At 41.8% G+C, this 21,774-nt stretch overlaps 1 protein-coding gene across 3 annotated transcripts in view; it reads left to right on the top strand.

Annotated features, from left to right (window-relative positions):
* LOC126259193 (TP53-binding protein 1-like) overlaps positions 1–21,774 on the top strand; it is a 359,964-nt gene that overhangs the window by 80,471 nt on the left and 257,719 nt on the right. For all 3 annotated transcript variants that reach the window (XM_049955782.1, XM_049955783.1, XM_049955781.1), the window contains exons 3-4: positions 11,639–11,765; positions 12,056–12,159. In XM_049955782.1, the coding sequence (XP_049811739.1) occupies positions 11,639–11,765; positions 12,056–12,159 (231 nt within the window). The remainder of the gene's footprint in view (positions 1–11,638; positions 11,766–12,055; positions 12,160–21,774) is intronic.

Below are 21,774 nucleotides of genomic sequence, written 5' to 3'. Positions count from 1 at the left end.
CTACCTGATGTCCTCTCTGGAAACCATGCTCTCCTCCCACTTCCATCCAGTCTCCCCATTCACGAGTGCTGTGATTGACTAGAGCGCCCCTGTCATATTTTCAAGTGAACACAAATTCACAAACATAAAGAAACACTTTCTAAATACTGAATTTACATTTAAATAACTTGAAATTAAATAAATATTCCTATAGCTGTACCATAAACACACTATAACACACATTATTAGATTCATAAACAAATTAAATAAACATATATCAAAGGAATAGAACAGAAGGTAGGCCAGTAGCCTAATGTCTCTGTGCTTTCTAAAACACAGTAAATATTTCACCAATTGCTTCATGAATAGTATATATCGGATATAAACAAAGACATAGATGAATAAATATATTTGTAAGCATGCTGCTACCGTTTTTTCGTGTAACTGTTGAGTACTTATGGCCTGACGCGATCGATAGTAAGCAGCCAATTTGACTTCCAATAACACATGTACTATTCAAGTTACATGCCTGTAATTCATACCAATTTAGGTTTACACTAATAGCTTTCTAAAGACGTGTAGATCGACGAAATCGGAATAACCGTTTAGATTTTGGAAATTTGTTGCTGGGTTTTACTTGTATAATTTAGCGTCAGATACTGAATTTAATAAAGATATTGGAAACCTGATTACATCATCAGAATTTCTTTTTGAGGTATCATGATTCATCTGGCTACTATTAATTTCTATACGAACTATGAAATGTGTGCCATTAAGGTTTCACAAAGTCCGCCATCTTTGGCACTCCCCGGCATAGACATCTCCTTCATCGACACAAAGCACCGTACTCATCACAGCGGAATTCTCAGCCACGCGCTGGACCATGCGCTGGGGGCTACCCCTCTCGTCCGGCTAACATTCGGTACCACGTGTTTGCTGCCGGGCCCTGGCTAGCCGGCGCCCCATGTGGCCGCACCAACTCCGAACTTATATTTTCAGGGCGCGACGACTCGCCCGTTACCTCACAACATCATGTAATTTGTCTGTGCTTACCCAATTTTTTTACTACCTCTTTCTTCATTTTTCACCCTATCCATCCAACTTAGTTTTTTCATCCTCCACCGTGTCCATATTTCAAAACCTCTAGCCTTACTGTATCTTTCTTCCTGTGTCCATGCTTTAGCACCTGTTGCTAGTTCTGTTCAGTTGGTACTTCCTCCTCTCATTTCCACTGATGATACTTTTTATTTTATCAGCCTTTTCCTTGAATCTTTGTCCATATTGCTGCAGAAAATTCTCCCCCCCCCCTCCCCTCCCCCTGTACTTCTCTTCTAGTTGGTTTCTGTCCAGCTACTGAGGTACTTAAAGCTTTGCACGTGTTCTAATACTTCTCCATTCAGCATTATCTTTACTTTTTTATTTCCTCCCAGTGCCATTATTTTTGTTTTCTTTGTATTTATTTTCATTCCATAAATCTTTCCTTTAGCTTCAGTAGTATCCACTGTATCTTGTAATTCTTTTTGATCTGTTGCTAGGAGGACGTGATCAATCATATTTTATAAGTATAGATTGTAAAGGGTAGGAGACAGACAGCAGCCTTGTCTTACACCTGTTGCTAGTTCTGTTCAGTTGGTACTTCCTCCTCTTATTTCCACTGGTGATGCTTTTTGATTTAATTATCGGTATATTGAGTTTATAAGTTGTCAGGTTTTCCAGTTTATACTCATTTTCCCTAATTATCTTTTGCAAGCCACATTATCGAAGGTCGTTACCAGGTCTATAAAACACATATATAGATCTCTTACCTTATCAGTAAACCTCTCTCCCAAAATTCACAAGAGTCCTGTTGCATCTCTTGTACCTGTATTCCAACTAAAACCAAATTTCTCTTCAGCCAGATTCCTCTCCATTACCTTTTCCAGTCTTTTATTAATGATTCTTAACATAATGTTGGCTGCATATGAAATGAGACTAATTGTCCTGTTGTTTCTTCATTCCTTCTTTCTTTGATACTGGAATAATTACAGTTGTCAGAAAGTCCTCTGGCCATTGAGCACTATCATATATTTTCTTCTTACATATTGTCAATTTTTCTCTTACACTTCCTTGGTTCAAATGCTTTAGTATTTCTCCTTGTATTGTATCTGTTACTTCTGCTTTCCCATTTTTCATTGCAGCTGCTGCACTCTTTACTTCTTCCATTATGATTGTTGGCCCTTTGTCATTGTCATTTACACTAATAACGGGTTCAGATAGTCTTCCCATCTTTGTAGGATGTCTTCATGATCTTTGTACACTACATTTTTGTCTTTATGGAGAATTTCCATTGTAGCACTTCCTGGTTGTTTTGATTCACCATTTTAGTCTTTACTCTGTTGTACAGTAAATCATATCTTCCCTTGCTCTCCAGTTCTTCAATTGAGTCTCAATTGAGACTCATATTTCAGACATTTTTTCATAGCCTACTCCACTACTCTACACAGTTCGTTATTCAGCCTGCTGTACATCTTTCTTGCATCTTTATTGTTTTTATTTTTGAATTTTCTTCACTCCTCCATCTCTGTAATTCTTTCTCTTCCAGATCTTATCTTCCCTAGGTCTCACTTCTTCACCATGTTCATCTTCTTCAGTTTCATTTCTATATATATAAACATATATCTAAAAACAAAGATGATGTGACTTACCAAATGAAAGTGCTGGCAGGTCGACAGACACACAAACAAACACAAACATACATACAAAATTCAAGCTTTCGCAACAAACTGTTGCCTCATCAGGAAAGAGGGAAGGAGATGGAAAGACGAAAGGATGTGGGTTTTGGGAGAGGGTAAGGAGTCATTCCAATCCCTGGAGCGGAAAGACTTACCTTAGGGGGAAAAAAGGACGGGTATACACTCGCGCAAACACACATATCCATCCACACATATACAGACACAAGCAGACATATTTAAAGACAAAGAGTTTGGACATCTCTGCCCAAACTCTTTGTCTTTAAATATGTCTGCTTGTGTCTGTATATGTGTGGATGGATACGTGTGGATGGATATGTGTGTGCGCGCGAGTGTATACCCGTCCTTTTTTCCCCCTAAGGTAAGTCTTTCCGCTCCCGGGATTGGAATGACTCCTTACCCTCTCCCTTAAAACCCACATCCTTTCGTCTTTCCCTCTCCTTCCCTCTTTCCTGATGAGGCAACAGTTTGTTGCGAGGGCTTGAGTTTTGTGTTTGTGTTTGTTTGTGTGTCTGTCGACCTGCCGGCGCTTTCGTTCGGTGGGTCGCATCATCTTTGTTTTTGGATATATATATATATATATATATATATATATATATATATATATATATATATATATATATATATATATATATATATATATACGAACACAAACATACACACAAAATTCAAGCTTTCGCAACAAACTGTTGCCTCATCAGGAAAGAGGGAAGGAGAGGGAAAGACAAAAGGATGTGGGTTTTAGGGGAGAGGGTAAGGAGTCATTCCAATCCTGGGAGTGGATAGACTTACCTTAGGGGGAAAAAAGGACGGGTATACACTCGCACACACACACATATCCATCCACACATATACAGACACAAGCAGACATCTCAACAAGCAGACATTTTTAAAGACAAAGAGTTTGGGCAGAGATGTCAGTCGAGGCAGAAGTGAAGAGGCAAAGATGATGTTGAGTGACAGGTGAGGTATGAGTGGCGGCAACTTGAAATTAGCGGAGATTGAGGCCTGGTGTGTAACGGGAAGAGAGGATATATTGAAGAGCAAGTTCCCATCTCCGGAGTTTGGATAGGTTGGTTTTGGTGGGAAGTATCCAGATAACCCGAACGGTGTAACACTGTGCCAAGATGTGGTGGCTGTGCACCAAGGCATGTTTAGCCACAGGGTGATCCTCATTACCAACAAACACTGTCTGCCTGTGTCCATTCATGCGAATGGACAGTTTGTTGCTGGTCATTCCCACATAGAATGCATCACAGTGTAGGCAGGTCAGTTGGTAAATCACGTGGGTGCTTTCACATGTGGCTCTGCCTTTGATCGTGTACACCTTCCGGGTTACAGGACTGGAGTAGGTGGTGGTGGGAGGGTGCATGGGACAGGTTTTACACCAGGGGCGGTTACAAGGATAGGAGCCAGAGGGTAGGGAAGGTGGTTTGGGGATTTCATAGGGATGAACTAAGAGGTTACGAAGGTTAGGTGGACGGCGGAAAGACACTCTTGATGGAGTGGGGAGGATTTCATGAAGGATGGATCTCATTTCAGGGCAGGATTTGAGGAAGTCGTATCCCTGCTGGAGAGCCACATTCAGAGTCTGGTCCAGTCCCGGAAAGTATCCTGTCACAAGTGGGGCACTTTTGTGGTTCTTCTGTGGGGGATTCTGGGTTCGAGGGGATGAGGAGGTGGCTCTGGTTATTTGCTTCTGTACCAGGTCGGGAGGGTAGTTGCGAGATGCGAAAGCTGTTGTCAGATTGTGGGTGTAATGGTTCAGGGATTCCGGACTGGAGCAATTCGTTTGCCACGAAGACCTAGGCTGTAGGGAAGGGACCGTTTGATGTGGAATGGGTGGCAGCTGTCATAATGGAGGTACTGTTGCTTGTTGGTGGGTTTGATGTGGACGGACGTGTGAAGCTGGCCATTGGACAGGTGGAGGTCAATGTCAAGGAAAATGGCATGGGATTTGGAGTAGGACCAGGTGAATCTGATGGAACCAAAGGAGTTGAGGTTGGAGAGGAAATTCTGGAGTTCTTCTTCACTGTGAGTCCAGATCATGAAGATGTCGACCTGCCAGTGCTTTCGTTCGGTAAGTCACATCATCTTAGTTTTTAGATATATTTTTCCCACATGGAATGTTTCCCTCTCTCTCTCTCTCTCTCTCTCTCTCTCTCTCTCTCTCTATATATATATATATATATAGCCATAATAGAGGGAAACACTCCACGTAGGGAAAATATATCCAAAAACAAAGATGATGTGACGTACCAAATGAAAGTGCTGGCAGGTCGACAGACACACAAACGAACACAAACATACACACAAAATTCAAGCTTTCGCAACAAACTGTTGCCTCATCAGGAAAGAGGGAAGGAGAGGGAAAGACGAAAGGATGTGAGTTTTAAGGGAGAGGGTAAGGAGTCATTCCAATCCCGGGAGCGGAAAGACTTACCTTAGGGGGAAAAAAGGACGGGTATACACTCGCATACACACACATATCCATCCACCCATATACAGACACAAGATTATATATATATAGCTTGAAACATATACATAGTAGGCAGTTTTTCAGTTATAAGATGCAAAATAAATAGAATATAATCCATACTAATGTGGCAGAGCTGTATATGTGTGGATGGATATATGTGTGTGTGTGTGTGCGCGAGTGCACACCCACCCCCCCCTCCCCCAAGGCAAGTCCCCCCACTCCCGGGACTGGAATGACTCCCCACCCTCCCCCCCAAAACCCACATCCCCCCGTCCCTCCCCCTCCCCCCCGACGAGGCAACAGTTTGCCGCGAAAGCCCGAATCCCGCGTGCGTGCCCGTGCTCGTCCGTGCGTCTGTCGACCTGCCAGCGCTTTCGTTCGGTTATATTATATTATAAAGTCACATCATCTTTGTTTCCAGATATATTTTTCCCACGTGGAATGTTTCCCTCTATATATATATATATATATATATATATATATATATATATATATATATATATATATATAGTGCTGGCAGGTCGACAGACACACAAACACACACACAAAACTCAAGCCCCCGCAACAAACCGCCGCCCCACCAGGAAAGAGGGGAAGGAGAGGGAAAGACGAAAGGATGCGGGTTCCAAGGGAGAGGGCAAGGAGCCACTCCAATCCCGGGAGCGGAAAGACCCACCTTAGGGGGAAAAAGGACAGGTACACACTCGCACACACACACACATCCATCCACACATATACAGACACAAGCAGACATCTCACAAGCAGACATTTTTAAAGACAAAGAGTTTGGGCAGAGGTGTCAGTCGAGGCAGAAGTGCAGAGGCAAAGATGTTGTTGAATGACAGGTGAGGTATGAGTGGCGGCAACTTGAAATTAGCGGAGATTGAGGCCTGGTGGATAACGAGAAGAGAGGATATATTGAAGAGCAAGTTCCCATCTCCGGAGCTCGGATAGGTTGGTGTTAGTGGGAAGTATCCAGATAACCCGGACAGTGTAACACTGCGCCAAGATGTGCTGGCTGTGCACCAAGGCATGTTTAGCCACAGGGTGATCCTCATTACCAACAAACACTGTCTGCCTGTGTCCATTCATGCGAATGGACAGTTTGTTGCTGGTCATTCCCACATAGAATGCATCACAGTGTAGGCAGGTCAGTTGGTAGATCACGTGGGTGCTTTCACACGTGGCTCTGCCTTTGATCGTGTACACCTTCCGGGTTACTGGACTGGAGTAGGTGGTGGTGGGAGGGTGCATGGGACAGGTTTTACACCGGGGACGGTTACACGGGTAGGAGCCAGAGGGTAGGGAAGGTGGTTTGGGGATTTCATAGGGATGAACTAAGAGGTTACAAAGGTTAGGTGGACGGCGGAAAGACACTCTTGGTGGAGTGGGGAGGATTTCATGAAGGATGGATCTCATTTCAGGGCAGGATTTGAGGAAGTCGTATCCCTGCTGGAGAGCCACATTCACAAACTGATCCAGTCCCGGAAAGTATCCTGTCACAAGTGGGGCACTTTTGTGGTTCTTCTGTGGGAGGTTCTGGGTTTGAGAGGATGAGGAAGTGGCTCTGGTTATTTGTTTCTCTACCAGGTCGGGAGGGTAGTTGCGGGATGCGAAAGCTGTTGTCAGGTTGTTGGGGTAATGCTTCAGGGATTCCGGACTGGAGCAGATTCGTTTGCCACGAAGACCTAGGCTGTAGGGAAGGGACCGTTTGATATGGAATGGGTGGCAGCTGTCGTAATGGAGGTACTGTTGCTTGTTGGTGGGTTTGATGTGGACGGACGTGTGAAGCTGGCCATTGGACAGGTGGAGGTCAACATCAAGGAAAGTGGCATGGGATTTGGAGTAGGACCAGGTGAAACTGATGGAACCAAAGGAGTTGAGGTTGGAGAGGAAATTCTGGAGTTTGTCTTCACTGTGAGTCCAGATCATGAAGATGTCATCAATAAATCTGTACCAAACTTTGGGTTGACAGGCCTGGGCAACCAAGAAGGCTTCCTCTAAGCGACCCATGAATAGGTTGGCGTACGAAGGGGCCATCCTGGTACCCATGGCTGTTCCCTTTAATTGTTGGTATGTCTGGTCTTCAAAAGTGAAGAAGTTGTGGGTCAGGATGAAGCTGGCTAAGGTAATGAGGAAAGAGGTTTTAGGTAGGGTGGCAGGTGATCGGCGTGAAAGGAAGTGCTCCATCGCAGCGAGGCCCTGGACGTGCGGGATATTTGTGTATAAGGAAGTGGCATCAATGGTTACAAGGATGGTTTCTGGGGGTAACGGATTGGGTAAGGATTCCAGGCGTTAGAGAAAGTGGTTGGTGTCTTTGATGAAGGATGGGAGACTGCATGTAATGGGTTGAAGGTGTTGATCTACGTAGGCAGAGATACGTTCTGTGGGGGCTTGGTAACCAGCTACAATGGGGCGGCCGGGATGATTGGGTTTGTGAATTTTAGGAAGAAGGTAGAAGGTAGGGGTGCGGGGTGTCGGTGGGATCAGGATTTTGATGGAGTCAGGTGAAAGGTTTTGTAGGGGGTCTAAGGTTCTGAGGATTCCTTGAAGCTCCGCCTGGACATCAGGAATGGGATTACCTTGGCAAACTTTGTATGTGGTGTTGTCTGAAAGCTGACGCAGTCCCTCAGCCACATACTCCCGACGATCAAGTACCACAGTCGTGGAACCCTTGTCCGCCGACCTAAATATATGACCTACCGAACGAAAGCGCTGGCAGGTCGATAGACGCACGGACGAGCACGGGCACGCACGCGGGAGGAGGAGTACATGTTGCATCCCCGAAGGTGTTCTCAGTCCAGTAGCAGTGTAAAAATTGCAGTAATAACACATAGGTAAGAGGGCGTACCCAGGATCTGAACTGGGGGGGGGGGGGGGGGCAGGTCATACTAGTCTCAGGAAACAAGGACTCGAGACAACATACAGCACTTCTTAATAAATAAAACAGTAAACCAGTGAAAAACTGCTTTTAATAAACATTTTAAATACAAGAGTGCACTTGTACAATCCGAGAAAACATGCAGCTTTTCTTATTAAATAAAACAGTAGACTAGTGAAAAACTGCGAATATCTTCTTGGGGGGGGGGGGGGGGTGCAGCTGCCTCACTGGCTCCACAGGGTGTGGCATCACATCTCTTATGGAGTAAAGAATTACTTTAGGCATCTGGAGTGTGCTAGGCCATCCTTGTGCAAGTTGCTCTGTTCACACATACTGTCTCTGGCACACTATTGGCGATCTTTGGAGACACACTGGGCTACTCTAGAATCAGAGCCTACTCCCAACCATCAGACTTTGACGAACTACTAGTGGCACATGCCAGTAGTGGAAGAATTGATGTGCTGCAGGGAACAATGTCTCTTCACGTCAGGCACTGAGATAGCAATGCACAATGACAAAACCACAGGCTAGCGGCAGCTATTTGCACAGACTAATTCACTCATGCAATTAGGTCGGTGGTAACACAGTTCTTTTTGTGGCACATTGTGCAGAAAGATTGCCTAGTTGTCAAATGTATACTTTCATGACCAAATGATAGCCCAGAACATTTTAATTGTGAGAAAGACTGCCACAGTTGGGCCCAGAAATGTGCCCTCTACCAGATGATTAAAGAATCTTCATCACTCCTGATAAACGTTTTGCCCATGTACTTTTGGATCTCTTTGGCTCACTACTGCCTCTTGCAACTTGAGCTGTTGTCTTATACTGTGCCCAAATGTTTTACCATTGGGAGATCAGACAATGGAAAATGTGGATTAAGCTTTCACTTTTGTTTGGATAGTATGTTTCAGCTGCCTGCAAATGGTGGCTTCTGACAAAACCAATGGAAGGTAGAACTATTCTGTACCCTGAAGCGACTCCAAAGCATGCTTCTTATGAGAAAGACACCAAATCATGCACCTTCTAATGAAATGATAGTGTACCTTGAACTACTGACGCCAGCTTTGTGCCACTATGAACAAAACACATTTGTTTTCACAAACCTGGCATGGTAAAACAGTTCTTTCCACATATAGGCACATTATGTGTAGCTCTTGTACCACTATACCAAGAACTTAGTCTTGGAATGGGATGACAGTACAGTGTCTTTCAGGATAAAAGAAGGAAATAAAGTTGTGTCCCTTGGTATGTGTGTAGCAGGATACCGGAGTGGATCCCCACTCCCAGCAAACCAGGTAGTGCCCACCCCACCCCACATCCAGATATGGACACCATACCAAACATTAAGAGGAAAGGGCACAACTGGGACAGTGCGATGTAAATAGTGACTGTGGTTCCACTGGGATTCACCTGTGATTCCATTAATTAATTTTGTTCATTCCTGCTTGCGAGAATAGTAGTGTGGCCTCAGAATCCCACAGTTCCAAGTATTAGAATAGCCAAAGCTGTTTCGATACTTGTATACACTACAATGTAAAAGAGCACAACTCATCTGTATGCACCTCTATAAATAAGTCAATGTACCGTTTCAATGAAAACGTATTTGTTCACTGCAGTGGTAAACAATTAATGTTGATAAAATGTATTTGTATTAGTCTTTGATCACAAGGATTTTTTGTTTGATTACTAGTTTCAATCAGTTATGATCATCTTCAGATCAGTCTGTCTCAAGCAACTGTTATAAAAATGTTTTAGCTGCGAAAGACTACATTAAAAATATGAAGCATTATAACTACAAAAGACAAACAATTTTGTGGTTGTTGTTGTGGTCTTCAGTCCTGAGAGTGGTTTGATGCAGCTCTCCATGCTACTCTATCCTGTGCAAGCTGCTTCATCTCCCAGTATGTACTGCAACCTACATCCTTCTGAACCTGCTTAGTGTATTCATCTCTTGTTCTCCCTCTACGATTTTTACCCTCCACGCTGCCCTCCAGTACTAAATTGGTGATCCCTTGATGCCTCAGAACATGTCCTACCAACCGATCCCTTCTTCTAGTCAAGTTGTGCCACATACTCCTCTTCTCCCCAATTCTATTCAATACCTCCTCATTAGTTATGTTATCTACCCATCTAATCTTCAGCATTCTTCTGTAGCACCACATTTTGAAAGCTTCTATTCTCTTCTTGTCTAAACTATTTATCGTCCATGTTTCACTTCCATACATGGCTACACCCCATACAAATACTTTCAGAAATGACTTCCTGACACTTAAGTCTATACTTGACGTTAACAAATTCCTATTCTTCAGAAATGCTTCCCTTGCCATTGCCAGTCTACATTTTATATCCTCTCTACTTTGACCATCATCAGTTATTTTGCTCCCAAAATAGCAAAACTCCTTTACCACTTTAGGTGTGTCATTTCCTAATCTAATTCCCTCGGCATCCCCTGAGTTAATTCGACTACATTCCATTATCCTCGTTTTGCTTTTTTTGATGTTCATCTTATACCCTCCTTTCAAGACACTGTTCATTTCGTTCAACTGCTCTTCCAAGTCCTTTGCTGTCTCTGACAGAATTACGTCATCGGCGAACCTTAAAGTCTTTATTTCTTCTCCATGGATTTCAATACCTACTCCGAATTTTTCTTTTTTTTCCTTTACTGCTTGCTCATTATACAGATTGAATAACATCGGGGAGAGGCTACAACCCTGTCTCACTCCCTTCGCAACCACTGCTTCCCTTTCATGTCCCTCAACTCTTATAACTGCCATCTGGTTTCTGTACAAATTGTAAATAGCCTTTCGCTCCCTGTATTTTACCCCTACCACCTTCAGAATTTGAAAGAGAGTATCCCAGTCAACATTGTCAAAAGCTTTCTCTAAGTCTACAAATGTGAGAAATGTAGGTTATCCTTTTCTTAATCTAGCTTCTAAGATAAGCTGTAGGGTCAGTATTGCCTCACGTATTCCAACATTTCTACGGAATCCAAACTGTTCTTCCCCGAGGTCGGCTTCTACCAGCTTTTCCATTCGTCTGTAAAGAATTCACCTTAGTATTTTGCAGCCGTGGCCTATTAAACTGATAGTTCAGTAATTTTCACATCTGTCAACACCTGCTTTCTTTGGGATTGGTATTATTATATTCTTCTTGAAGTCTGAGGGTATTTTGCATGTCTCATACATTTTGCTCTCCAGATGGTAGAGATTTGTCAGGACTGGATCTCCTAAGGCTGTCAGTAGTTCTCATAGAATGTTGTCTACTCCCGGGGCCTTGTTTCAACTTAGGTCTTTCAATGCTCTGTCAAACTCTTCACGCAGTATCTTATCTCCCATTTCATCTTCATCTACATCCTCTTCTATTTCCATATATTGCCCTCAATTTTATATCATACATACTCGGGGGCCGACATTGGCAGCTGTTGGCTACACCATACAAGGTCAGGTACAATTGTTTGTAATTGAGATTTATAATGTTTCATATTTTTTATTCTGGCAATTTTGGTTAAAAGTCAAAACACTGGGAAGTTCTAAGTAATGCTACAGTAATCATTGTGTACTGAATGTACAGGTGAAGTTTCTCCATGCTCCCAGGAGGATATGTTTGCTTCAGAACCACCAAGCCCTGGCATCATTCCCTGCAGCATAGGGAATACTGCACCTACAGAAGTTACTGAAGAATGTACTAAAGATGAAAAGTGAGTATTCAGCAGATGCTTAGGAGCAGAAATGTTTGTATTGCTTTATTACGTTTCTAGGAATGAATTCTTTTGATCACAGTTATAATAAATCAATACATAGTTACCGGACAACAAATTAGAACCTGAAAGAAAAATTACATACGCACATTTATTCCATAATTTTGCATGCTTCCTTTTTGTGCTTGTGCTTGTAATTGTTGAGGTGATACATTTACTCTGGTTCACATTTTAGAGCTAATATTTTTTTGGATAACATGTTTGTATCATTTATTTTTTATTTTTAACAGAATGGAAGTGGATACCACGGCAGATTTGGTAGGAGAGGGACGTGCATCTAAACGACAGCATGTGGAGTCAGATGATGACTGCACAGAAATGAAGAAAAGTTCAGGTGAGATAATTCATGTTCTGCTCTTGAGTGTCTCAGATTTTCAGTACTCATACAATAAGTATGCAGTATATATATTTGGTCTTCCCCCATGAACCATGGACCTTGCCGTTGGTGGGGAGGCTTGCGTGCCTCAGCGATACAGATGGCCGTACCGTAGGTGCAACCACAACGGAGGGGTATCTGTTGAGAGGCCAGACAAACATGTGGTTCCTGAAGAGGGGCAGCAGCCTTTTCAGTAGTTGCAGGGGCAACAGTCTGGATGATTGACTGATTTGGCCTTGTAACATTAACCAAAACGGCCTTGCTGTGCTGGTACTGCGAACGGCTGAAAGCAAGGGGGAACTACAGCCGTAATTTTTCCCGAGGACATGCAGCTTTACTGTATGATTAAACGATGATGGCGTCCTCTTGGGTAAAATATTCCGGAGGTAAAATAGTCCCCCATTCTGATCTCCGGGCGGGGACTACTCAAGAGGACGTCGTTATCAGGAGAAAGAAAACTGGCATTCTACGGATCGGAGCGTGGAATGTCAGATCCCTTAATCGGGCAGGTAGGTTAGAAAATTTAAAAAGGGAAATGGATAGGTTAAAGTTAGATATAGTGGGAATTAGTGAAGTTCGGTGGCAGGAGGAACAAGACTTTTGGTCAGGTGATTACAGGGTTATAAATACAAAATCAAATAGGGGTAATGCAGGAGTAGGTTTAATAATGAATAGGAAAATAAGAACGCAGGTAAGCTACTACAAACAGCTTAGTGAACGCATTATTGTGGCCAAGATAGATACGAAGCCCACACCTACTACAGTAGTACAAGTTTATATGCCAACTAGCTCCGCAGATGACGAAGAAATAGATGAAATGTATGATGAAATAAAAGAAATTATTCAGATAGTGAAGGGAGACGAAAATTTAATAGTCATGGGTGACTGGAATTCGAGTGTAGGAAAAGGGAGAGAAGGAAACGTAGTAGGTGAATATGGATTGGGGCTAAGAAATGAAAGAGGAAGCCGCCTTGTAGAATTTTGCACAGAGCACAACTTAATCATAGCTAACACTTGGTTTAAGAATCATGATAGAAGGTTGTATACGTGGAAGAACCCTGGAGATACTAAAAGGTATCAGATAGATTATATAATGGTAAGACAGAGATTTAGGAACCAGGTTTTAAATTGTAAGACATTTCCAGGGGCAGATGTGGATTCTGACCGCAATCTATTGGTTGTGAACTGCAGATTGAAACTGAAGAAACTGCAAAAAGGTGGGAATTTAAGGAGATGGGACCTGGATAAACTGAAAGAACCAGAGGTTGTAGAGAGTTTCAGGGAGAGCATAAGGGAACAATTGACAGGAATGGGGGAAAGAAATACAGTAGAAGAAGAATGGGTAGCTCTGAGGGATGAAGTAGTGAAGGCAGCAGAGGATCAAGTAGGTAAAAAGACGAGGGCTAATAGAAATCCTTGGGTAACAGAAGAAATATTGAATTTGATTGATGAAAGGAGAAAATATAAAAATGCAGTAAATGAAGCAGGCAAAAGGGAATACAAACGTCTCAAAAATGAGATCGACAGAAAGTGCAAAATGGCTAAGCAGGGATGGCTAGAGGACAAATGTAAGGATGTAGAGGCTTGTCTCACTAGGGGTAAGATAGATACTGCCTACAGGAAAATTAAAGAGACCTTTGGAGAGAAGAGAACCACTTTTATGAATATCAAGAGCTCAGATGGCAACCCAGTTCTAAGCAAAGAAGGGAAGGCAGAAAAGTGGAAGGAGTATATAGAGGGTTTATACAAGGGCGATGTACTTGAGGACAATATTATGGAAATGGAAGAGGATGTAGATGAAGATGAAATGGGAGATAAGATACTGCGTGAAGAGTTTGACAGAGCACTGAAAGACCTGAGTCGAAACAAGGCCCCGGGAGTAGACAACATTCCATTAGAACTACTGATGGCCTTGGGAGAGCCAGTCATGACAAAACTCTACCACCTGGTGAGCAAGATGTATGAGACAGGCGAAATACCCACAGACTTCAAGAAGAATATAATAATTCCAATCCCAAAGAAAGCAGGTGTTGACAGATGTGAAAATTACCGAACTATCAGTTTAATAAGTCACAGCTGCAAAATACTAATGCGAATTCTTTACAGACGAATGGAAAAACTGGTAGAGGCGGACCTCGGGGAAGATCAGTTTGGATTCCGTAGAAATGTTGGAACACGTGAGGCAATACTAACCTTACGACTTATCTTAGAAGAAAGATTAAGAAAGGGCAAACCTACGTTTCTAGCATTTGTAGACTTAGAGAAAGCTTTTGACAGCGTTAACTGGAATACTCTCTTTCAAATTCTGAAGGTGGCAGGGGTAAAATACAGGGAGCGAAAGGCTATTTACAATTTGTACAGAAACCAGATGGCAGTTATAAGAGTCGAGGGGCATGAAAGGGAAGCAGTGGTTGGGAAAGGAGTGAGACAGGGTTTTAGCCTATCCCCGATGTTATTCAATCTGTATATTGAGCAAGCAGTAAAGGAAACAAAAGAAAAATTCGGAGTAGGTATTAAAATTCATGGAGAAGAAGTAAAAACTTTGAGGTTCGCCGATGACATTGTAATTCTGTCAGAGACAGCAAAGGACTTGGAAGAGCAGTTGAACGGAATGGACAGTGTCTTGAAAGGAGGATATAAGATGAACATCAACAAAAGCAAAACGAGGATAATGGAATGTAGTCAAATTAAATCGGGTGATACTGAGGGGATTAGATTAGGAACTGAGACACTTAAAGTAGTAAAGGAGTTTTGCTATTTAGGGAGTAAAATAACTGATGATGGTCGAAGTAAAGAGGATATAAAATGTAGACTGGCAATGGCAAGGAAATCGTTTCTGAAGAAGAGAAATTTGTTAACATCGAGTATAGATTTAAGTGTCAGGAAGTCGTTTCTGAAAGTATTTGTATGGAGTGTAGCCATGTATGGAAGTGAAACATGGACGATAACTAGTTTGGACAAGAAGAGAATAGAAGCTTTCGAAATGATGTGGTACAGAAGAATGCTGAAGATAAGGTGGGTAGATCACGTAACTAATGAGGAGGTATTGAATAGGATTGGGGAGAAGAGAAGTTTGTGGCACAACTTGACTAGAAGAAGGGATCGGTTGGTAGGACATGTTTTGAGGCATCAAGGGATCACAAATTTAGCATTGGAGGGCAGCGTGGAGGGTAAAAATCGTAGAGGGAGAACAAGAGATCAATACACTAAGCAGATTCAGAAGGATGTAGGTTGCAGTAGGTACTGGGAGATGAAGAAGCTTGCACAGGATAGAGTAGCATGGAGAGCTGCATCAAACCAGTCTCAGGACTGAAGACCACAACAACAATATATGTTTGGTATTGTTTTAACCTATCTCCATTAAAACATTATAACAACAGAAGATCTGGGATAGCATAACAACTATATAAAATGGATGGATTGCTTCTTGTCTGAGAGTGTGTTATTTTTTCCTCCTTTTTTTCCCCCTACATCTGACAAAAGACTTAGTCCGATAGCTGACAAAAGACTTAGTCCGATAGCTGATATTATCTAGCATTCTTTTTTTCATTGTGTTTGCGTGCCACTCAGTGCCTCCTGAGAAGCAGAATATTTATTTCGTGTTGTTGTTAAAACATTATAAAGTACTTAACCTGCCAGAGTGTTGTAGTTATGAAACAATAAATTGTACAAAATCTTGAGATTCATCAGGTGTAAGTCTAAGATGGGCCAACAGCCTTGCTGCTGTGGTAACACTGGTTCCCGTCAGATTACTGAAGTTAAGTGCTGCTGGGCTGGTCCAGCACTTGGATGGGTGACCATCCGGTCTGCTGAGTGCTGTTTTCACGTGGGGTGCACTCAGCCCTTGTGAGGCAAACTGAGGAGCTACTTGATTGATAAGTAGTGGCTCTGTTGTCGTAAACTGACATACAGCTGGGAAAGCGGTGTGCGATATCCGCATCCGGTGACACCTGTGGGCTGAGGATGACGTGGCAGCCGGTCAGTACCATTGGGCCTAATGGCCTGTTTGGGAGGACTTTATATATATCTAAAAATAAAGATTCTGTAACTTACCAAACGAAAGTGTTGGTACATTGATAGAAACAATAACAAACACACACCCAAATTTCAAACTTTTGCAACCCACGGTTGCTTCATCAGGAAAGAGGGAAGGAGAGGGAAAGACGAAAGGATCTGGGTTAAGGCAAAGAGATTCGGCCTTTAAAAATGTCTGCTTGTGTCTGTGTATGTGTGGTTGGATATGGGTGTGTGTGCGAGTGTATACCTGTCCTTTTTTCCCCCTAAGGTAAGTCTTTCCGCTCCCGGGATTGGAATGACTCCTTACCCTCTCCCTTAAAACCCACATCCTTTCGTCTTTCCCTCTCCTTCCCTCTTTCCTGATGAAGCAACCATTGGTTGCAAAAGCTTGAATTTTGTGTGTATGTTTGTGTTTGTTTGTGTGTCTATCAACCTGCCAGCACTTACGTTTGGTAAGTCACATCTTATTTGTTTTTAGATATATTTTTCCCTCGTGGAATGTTTCCCTCTATTATATTCGTATCATTAATTTGAACCCAACAATTATGTTTGTTATTGTCACTGTTGCATTTCGAAATCTTTTCTGTCATCTTATTTTCTCTTTCTGTTTTTGCAAGTAGTTTCACTTTTTATTCATCTTCTCCTTTTTATCGTAATCTACCATACAATTTTATCCCGCCTATATATACTCAATAATACGTAACCCACTTCCAAACCATAACAAAAAAAAAATTTTTTTTTTCCGCTTTCAACATAACCGCTGCTATAAAATCCACCGTTTCCAGTTCACAAACAGTTCCTTTTACCTATTTAACAACCATTTCGGCTAGTTCTAATAACTTTCGCTTTATTTCCATTTCCGTTTTTACCACATCACTGATCATTTTTAGCCGCTTCCCACAGGTTTTAACGTCATTATTTATTCGTCAGACAATTGTTAGCCTCATTTTCATAATCTGCCACCACAAAACCACTCCTTTTAATACATTTACACACAGTTTTTTCGAAATTTTCCCGAATTTCTCCACCCTTTAACGTGTTTTAGCGGCAACACAACCACCTAACCTTTGTGCACATCATTGTCTACCAACCAAAGTTCACCACAGGATCAACATAGCCCAGCTCTTACCAACACTTTTTCGCCTTTTTTCACGCCTTTTTTCACACCAGATATTTCCCTCTCCTTCCCTCTTTCCTGATGAAGCAACCGTTGGTTGCGAAAGCTTGAATTTTGTGTATATGTTTGTGTTTGTTTGTGTTGTGGCGTAGTAAGACAGCCACGCCACTCGGAAGTAGCCGAAAGGCACGCGTTAAACTCACGCAGGCTAGAGATAGGTCTGAAACAGGATACGTAATGAATGCTATAAAGAAAAGTACGTAGCTTCTGGAATACTTAACTTTAATCCATCCTTGTGGTACATCGCTCTTGACGATACAAGTGAGACTCTTTAGATACAAGCTATGTAAGGCTAATGGCACCTTGCTAGGTCGTAGCCATGGACTTAGCTGAAGGCTATTCTAACTATCTGCTCTGCAAAGGAGTGAGGCTTCGTCAGTGTAGTCGCTAGCAAAGTCGTCAGTACAACTGGGGCGAGTGCTAGTCCGTCTCTCGAGACCTGCCGTGTGGTGGCGCTCGGTCTGCGATCACTGACAGTGGCGACACGCGGGTCCGACATGTACTAATGGACCGCGGCCGATTTAAAGCTACCACCTAGCAAGTGTGGTGTCCGGCGGTGACACCACATTTTGTGTGTCTATCAACCTGCCAGCACTTTCGTTTGGTAAGTCACATCATCTTTGTTTTTAGATACATTTTTCCCACGTGGAATGTTTCCCTCTATTTCATATATATATATATATATATATATATATATATATATATATATAGGTTGCATCCAGTAATTTAAAAACACCTAGGGAAACATAAATCAGATGATTGGAGAGACATTTCAGCTTTGCCTTCTCCTCCCAAGTATGAATTAATGTTCTTTAATCACTGCACCACTTCACATTGTTTGTTAGCAGGGAAAAAGCCTTTGAGTGATGTGAGAAGTAGATCAAGATGTAGAAACTAAATAGATGGTGAGAAGTGGATGTACTTACTGTTTGTCTGCTGAGGCGTAGACTCCAGGCTTGCAATGATAAAGTGCGACAATGAAATGAACTTTTAAATCAAACATGGATGTTAGGGATGTGCTGTATACAAATGTGGATTACCATATCTGTGAGTAGGATGTAATATAGAATGGCGTCATTTATGAAAGGTGAAGATTTTGGGCCAAAGTTCCTGTTTGCAAACAGCATTTCTCCGTCAAGATGATTCTTTAACATTCACAACATAGTATTAGTTTAATCATGTTTAACTTTTCTTTATATGCCAGCAATTACACATATGAACTAAGGTGTTATTTCTTTTACCTGAAGCCTCATGATTTTAGTGCTAATATAACTCCTAAACACAGAACATTATCATTTTGAAAGATCTCATCGAAATCTATAACCGTTAAAATTATTTATTTATATAATCCTCAATTGCATTGGCAGCCTTTAACACTTTCTGTGCTAGGCCTATTTTATGTACCCGTCCCTAGAAACCAGGCAATTTTGCCAATATTTAAAAAATCACTGCATCAGATCTACTTTTTGGATTGTGGCAAATTTGGTACCATTTTGAAGTTGCACATTTCTACTTTAATTCTGTGCAAAAGAAACAACATATGTGTTTTTAAGAATTTAGAAAAGTCATATGGATAAGAGAATGCAATTGTTGTTTATTTTTAACTAATATTATGGCACTACGTAACATCTTTCTGTCAGTCTACAATAATTGCATACAAATTTCACACAGAATCACATTGTGTTTTAGGCAGAGAAAACACCACACTGTTCACGTTCGTACCATGTCTATTTGCGAGAAGCTTTGCTATTCTCTTTCTTGCTCTTGGCATTGCACACTTGACACACACGAGCAGCATATTTCTTTGTAGTTGGAGGTATGTGCTGCAAAAACTGTTTCTTTGTTAGCCGACCTACAGTTCCTTTATTCCTTTGTATGACTTCAAGTGTATCATATTCAACAAGCTGAGCTGCAAGCATTGTTATGAAGTCTGTTATTGTGGGTTTCTTGTTGTGCACTGCACTGTATAGCCAAAAAGCATTTGATACTCCCATCAGCAGCAGGTGGAAATGAAATTTCGCCACCATTTCACAGTTCTGTGCTGGAATGGAGTGTACTGCAGGCACTGGTCTGCAATATCCACTCCAATTTTATTCAGATTGTAATCCAATACCTGAAGTGGTTTCATTACTGCAGACCCATTTTTCATAGTATGCGTACCAAATGTGGCCTGATGCCTTGTAGACAATGTACACACATCCCTTTTATCCTTTCACTTCATTGCTAATACATTATCTTTATGCCGAAAAGACATTTCGCCCTTTCTCAGATTAGTAGGTACTAAATCTTTAGTTAACCCTTTCCTACATTTGTTCACAGTACCAACAGCTCCAGTACCTTTGTCAGCCATTCGTTGAAAAAGCTCTGGACTGGAATAAAATTGGTCTAAATACACAATATGACCTTTATTCAGCAAGCCGCCATCAGACAACAATTGCAATACAACAGCGGACAAAGAATTGTCAACAATATGCTTACCAGCATAAACTTCATAGTTTACAACATAGCAAATACTGGCTTCAGCAACAGCATAAACCTTCAGTCCATACCCTCCTTCAAATTCTTATAATAAAGTAAAACTTTATAACGTGGATGAAATCCATCGTCACCTGGTTTTTTCTGTTTACAATTGTCAACAAGATGCAAGCACGATAGTATCTGAGTAAAACACGTACGACTCATAACTTGGGGGCCGAAGTTACAACTAAGAACAGGATTAGTGCTCCAGTGGTCCACAATTTTTGGCTTTCTTGAAGTACACATGTGGAGAGGCATACCCAAGAAACACCTCATCTCACTTGTAGTCACTGGCTTCCAGTAACTCAAAACTGAATTAGGCTTCATGTTATTTCCTCTTCTTTTCTTCTGGATTGTCTGTGATGCATATAAATTTGTCTGTTTCTTGAGTTCTTTTACGTCGCTGTCACTAAGGAACACTTTACTGCAATCCAGTACAGAACTTGAGTCATCAGTATTCACTAGACTCTTCCTGGGTGTAGTGTTGACAGGCAGAAGTCAGTAGGTGTCAAATTCAGTCCATTCAACATCTTTTGAATATGGCACAGCCGCTGGATTTGAAGTAACACCTTCAGTGTCATTTTCATCTGCATCTGAAGACAAGCTGTTGTCGATCTCGCTCTCTAAAAGGAATATCCCATTATATGTAACTACATATATCTCTTGCAGAAGACATGTTCAGCAGAAACGTGTGTACTTCACAATTACGAGCAGTGATATGACGTTGAAAATTTGGGAATACATACCTTCAAACACACCATTGTATTCAGAACTGTCAGAATCACTCTCTACATTATCCAGAGTGCCGCTGTCAGTAATCAAATCCACGATTTCTGCATCTGATAAACTCTGCCGAGACATGATAACAAACATGAAACAACACGACGACGTAAGGAAGACTGAGAACGCAAAAAATAAGTCAATTACGGCACTGTAAACAACACTGCTGTGCCATCTATGGACGCATTGTGTTACTAAACATCTGTAAAACTTATAACGCTGGCCAAACCTGTAAAAATAACGTTGCAGTGTTTTCCATTAAATTAAATGTAACGGCCCGTAAATTTTATGGGTCTGGTGATTTTTGCGCAATCCTAGGCCCGTAAATTTTACAGGTTTGGCACTTAGTGTTAACCATTTTCAGTTGGAACACAGCAGAAATGCAAAAACAGTGTGTGCATATAGAACAGTGTTGATACTCCTTGCTCTGTGTGTGTATAGAATTGCATGTGCATTCTGTTTTTGCAGTTTTACTTTGTTCTTCTTAAAAATGGCTAATGGCTGACATTGGAGTTGTGGATTTCATTAGTAAAAAAATTTAAGAGCCATAGGTGATGATAAACTATCTAAAAAAAGTGTAATCCCACTAAAAAATATGAATATTAACTGTGCAGCTGCTCCTTTCATGTTGTTGTTGTTGTTGTTGTGGTCTTCAGTCCTGAGACTGGTTTGATGCAGCTCTCCATGCTACTCTATCCTGTGCAAGCTGCTTCATCTCCCAGTACCTACTGCAACCTACATCCTTCTGAATCTGCTTAGTGTATTCATCTCTTGGTCTCCCTCTACGATTTCTACCCTCCACGCTGCCCTCCAATGCTAAATTTGTGATCCCTTGATGCCTCAGAAAATGTCCTACCAACCGATCCCTTCTTCTAGTCAAGTTGTGCCACAAACTTCTCTTCTCCCCAATCCTATTCAATACCTCCTCATTAGTTACATGATCTACCCACTTTATCTTCAGCATTCTTCTGTAGCACCACATTTCGAAAGCTTCTATTCTCTTCTTGTCCAAACTATTTATCGTCCATGTTTCACTTCCATACATGGCTACACTCCATACAAATACAGGGTTATTACAAATG

This window comes from Schistocerca nitens, chromosome 5, assembly GCF_023898315.1.
Source record: "Schistocerca nitens isolate TAMUIC-IGC-003100 chromosome 5, iqSchNite1.1, whole genome shotgun sequence".
NCBI lineage: Eukaryota > Metazoa > Arthropoda > Insecta > Orthoptera > Acrididae > Schistocerca > Schistocerca nitens.
Note: the sequence above shows the minus strand (reverse complement) of the source record. Positions and strands in the feature narration are given on the sequence as shown.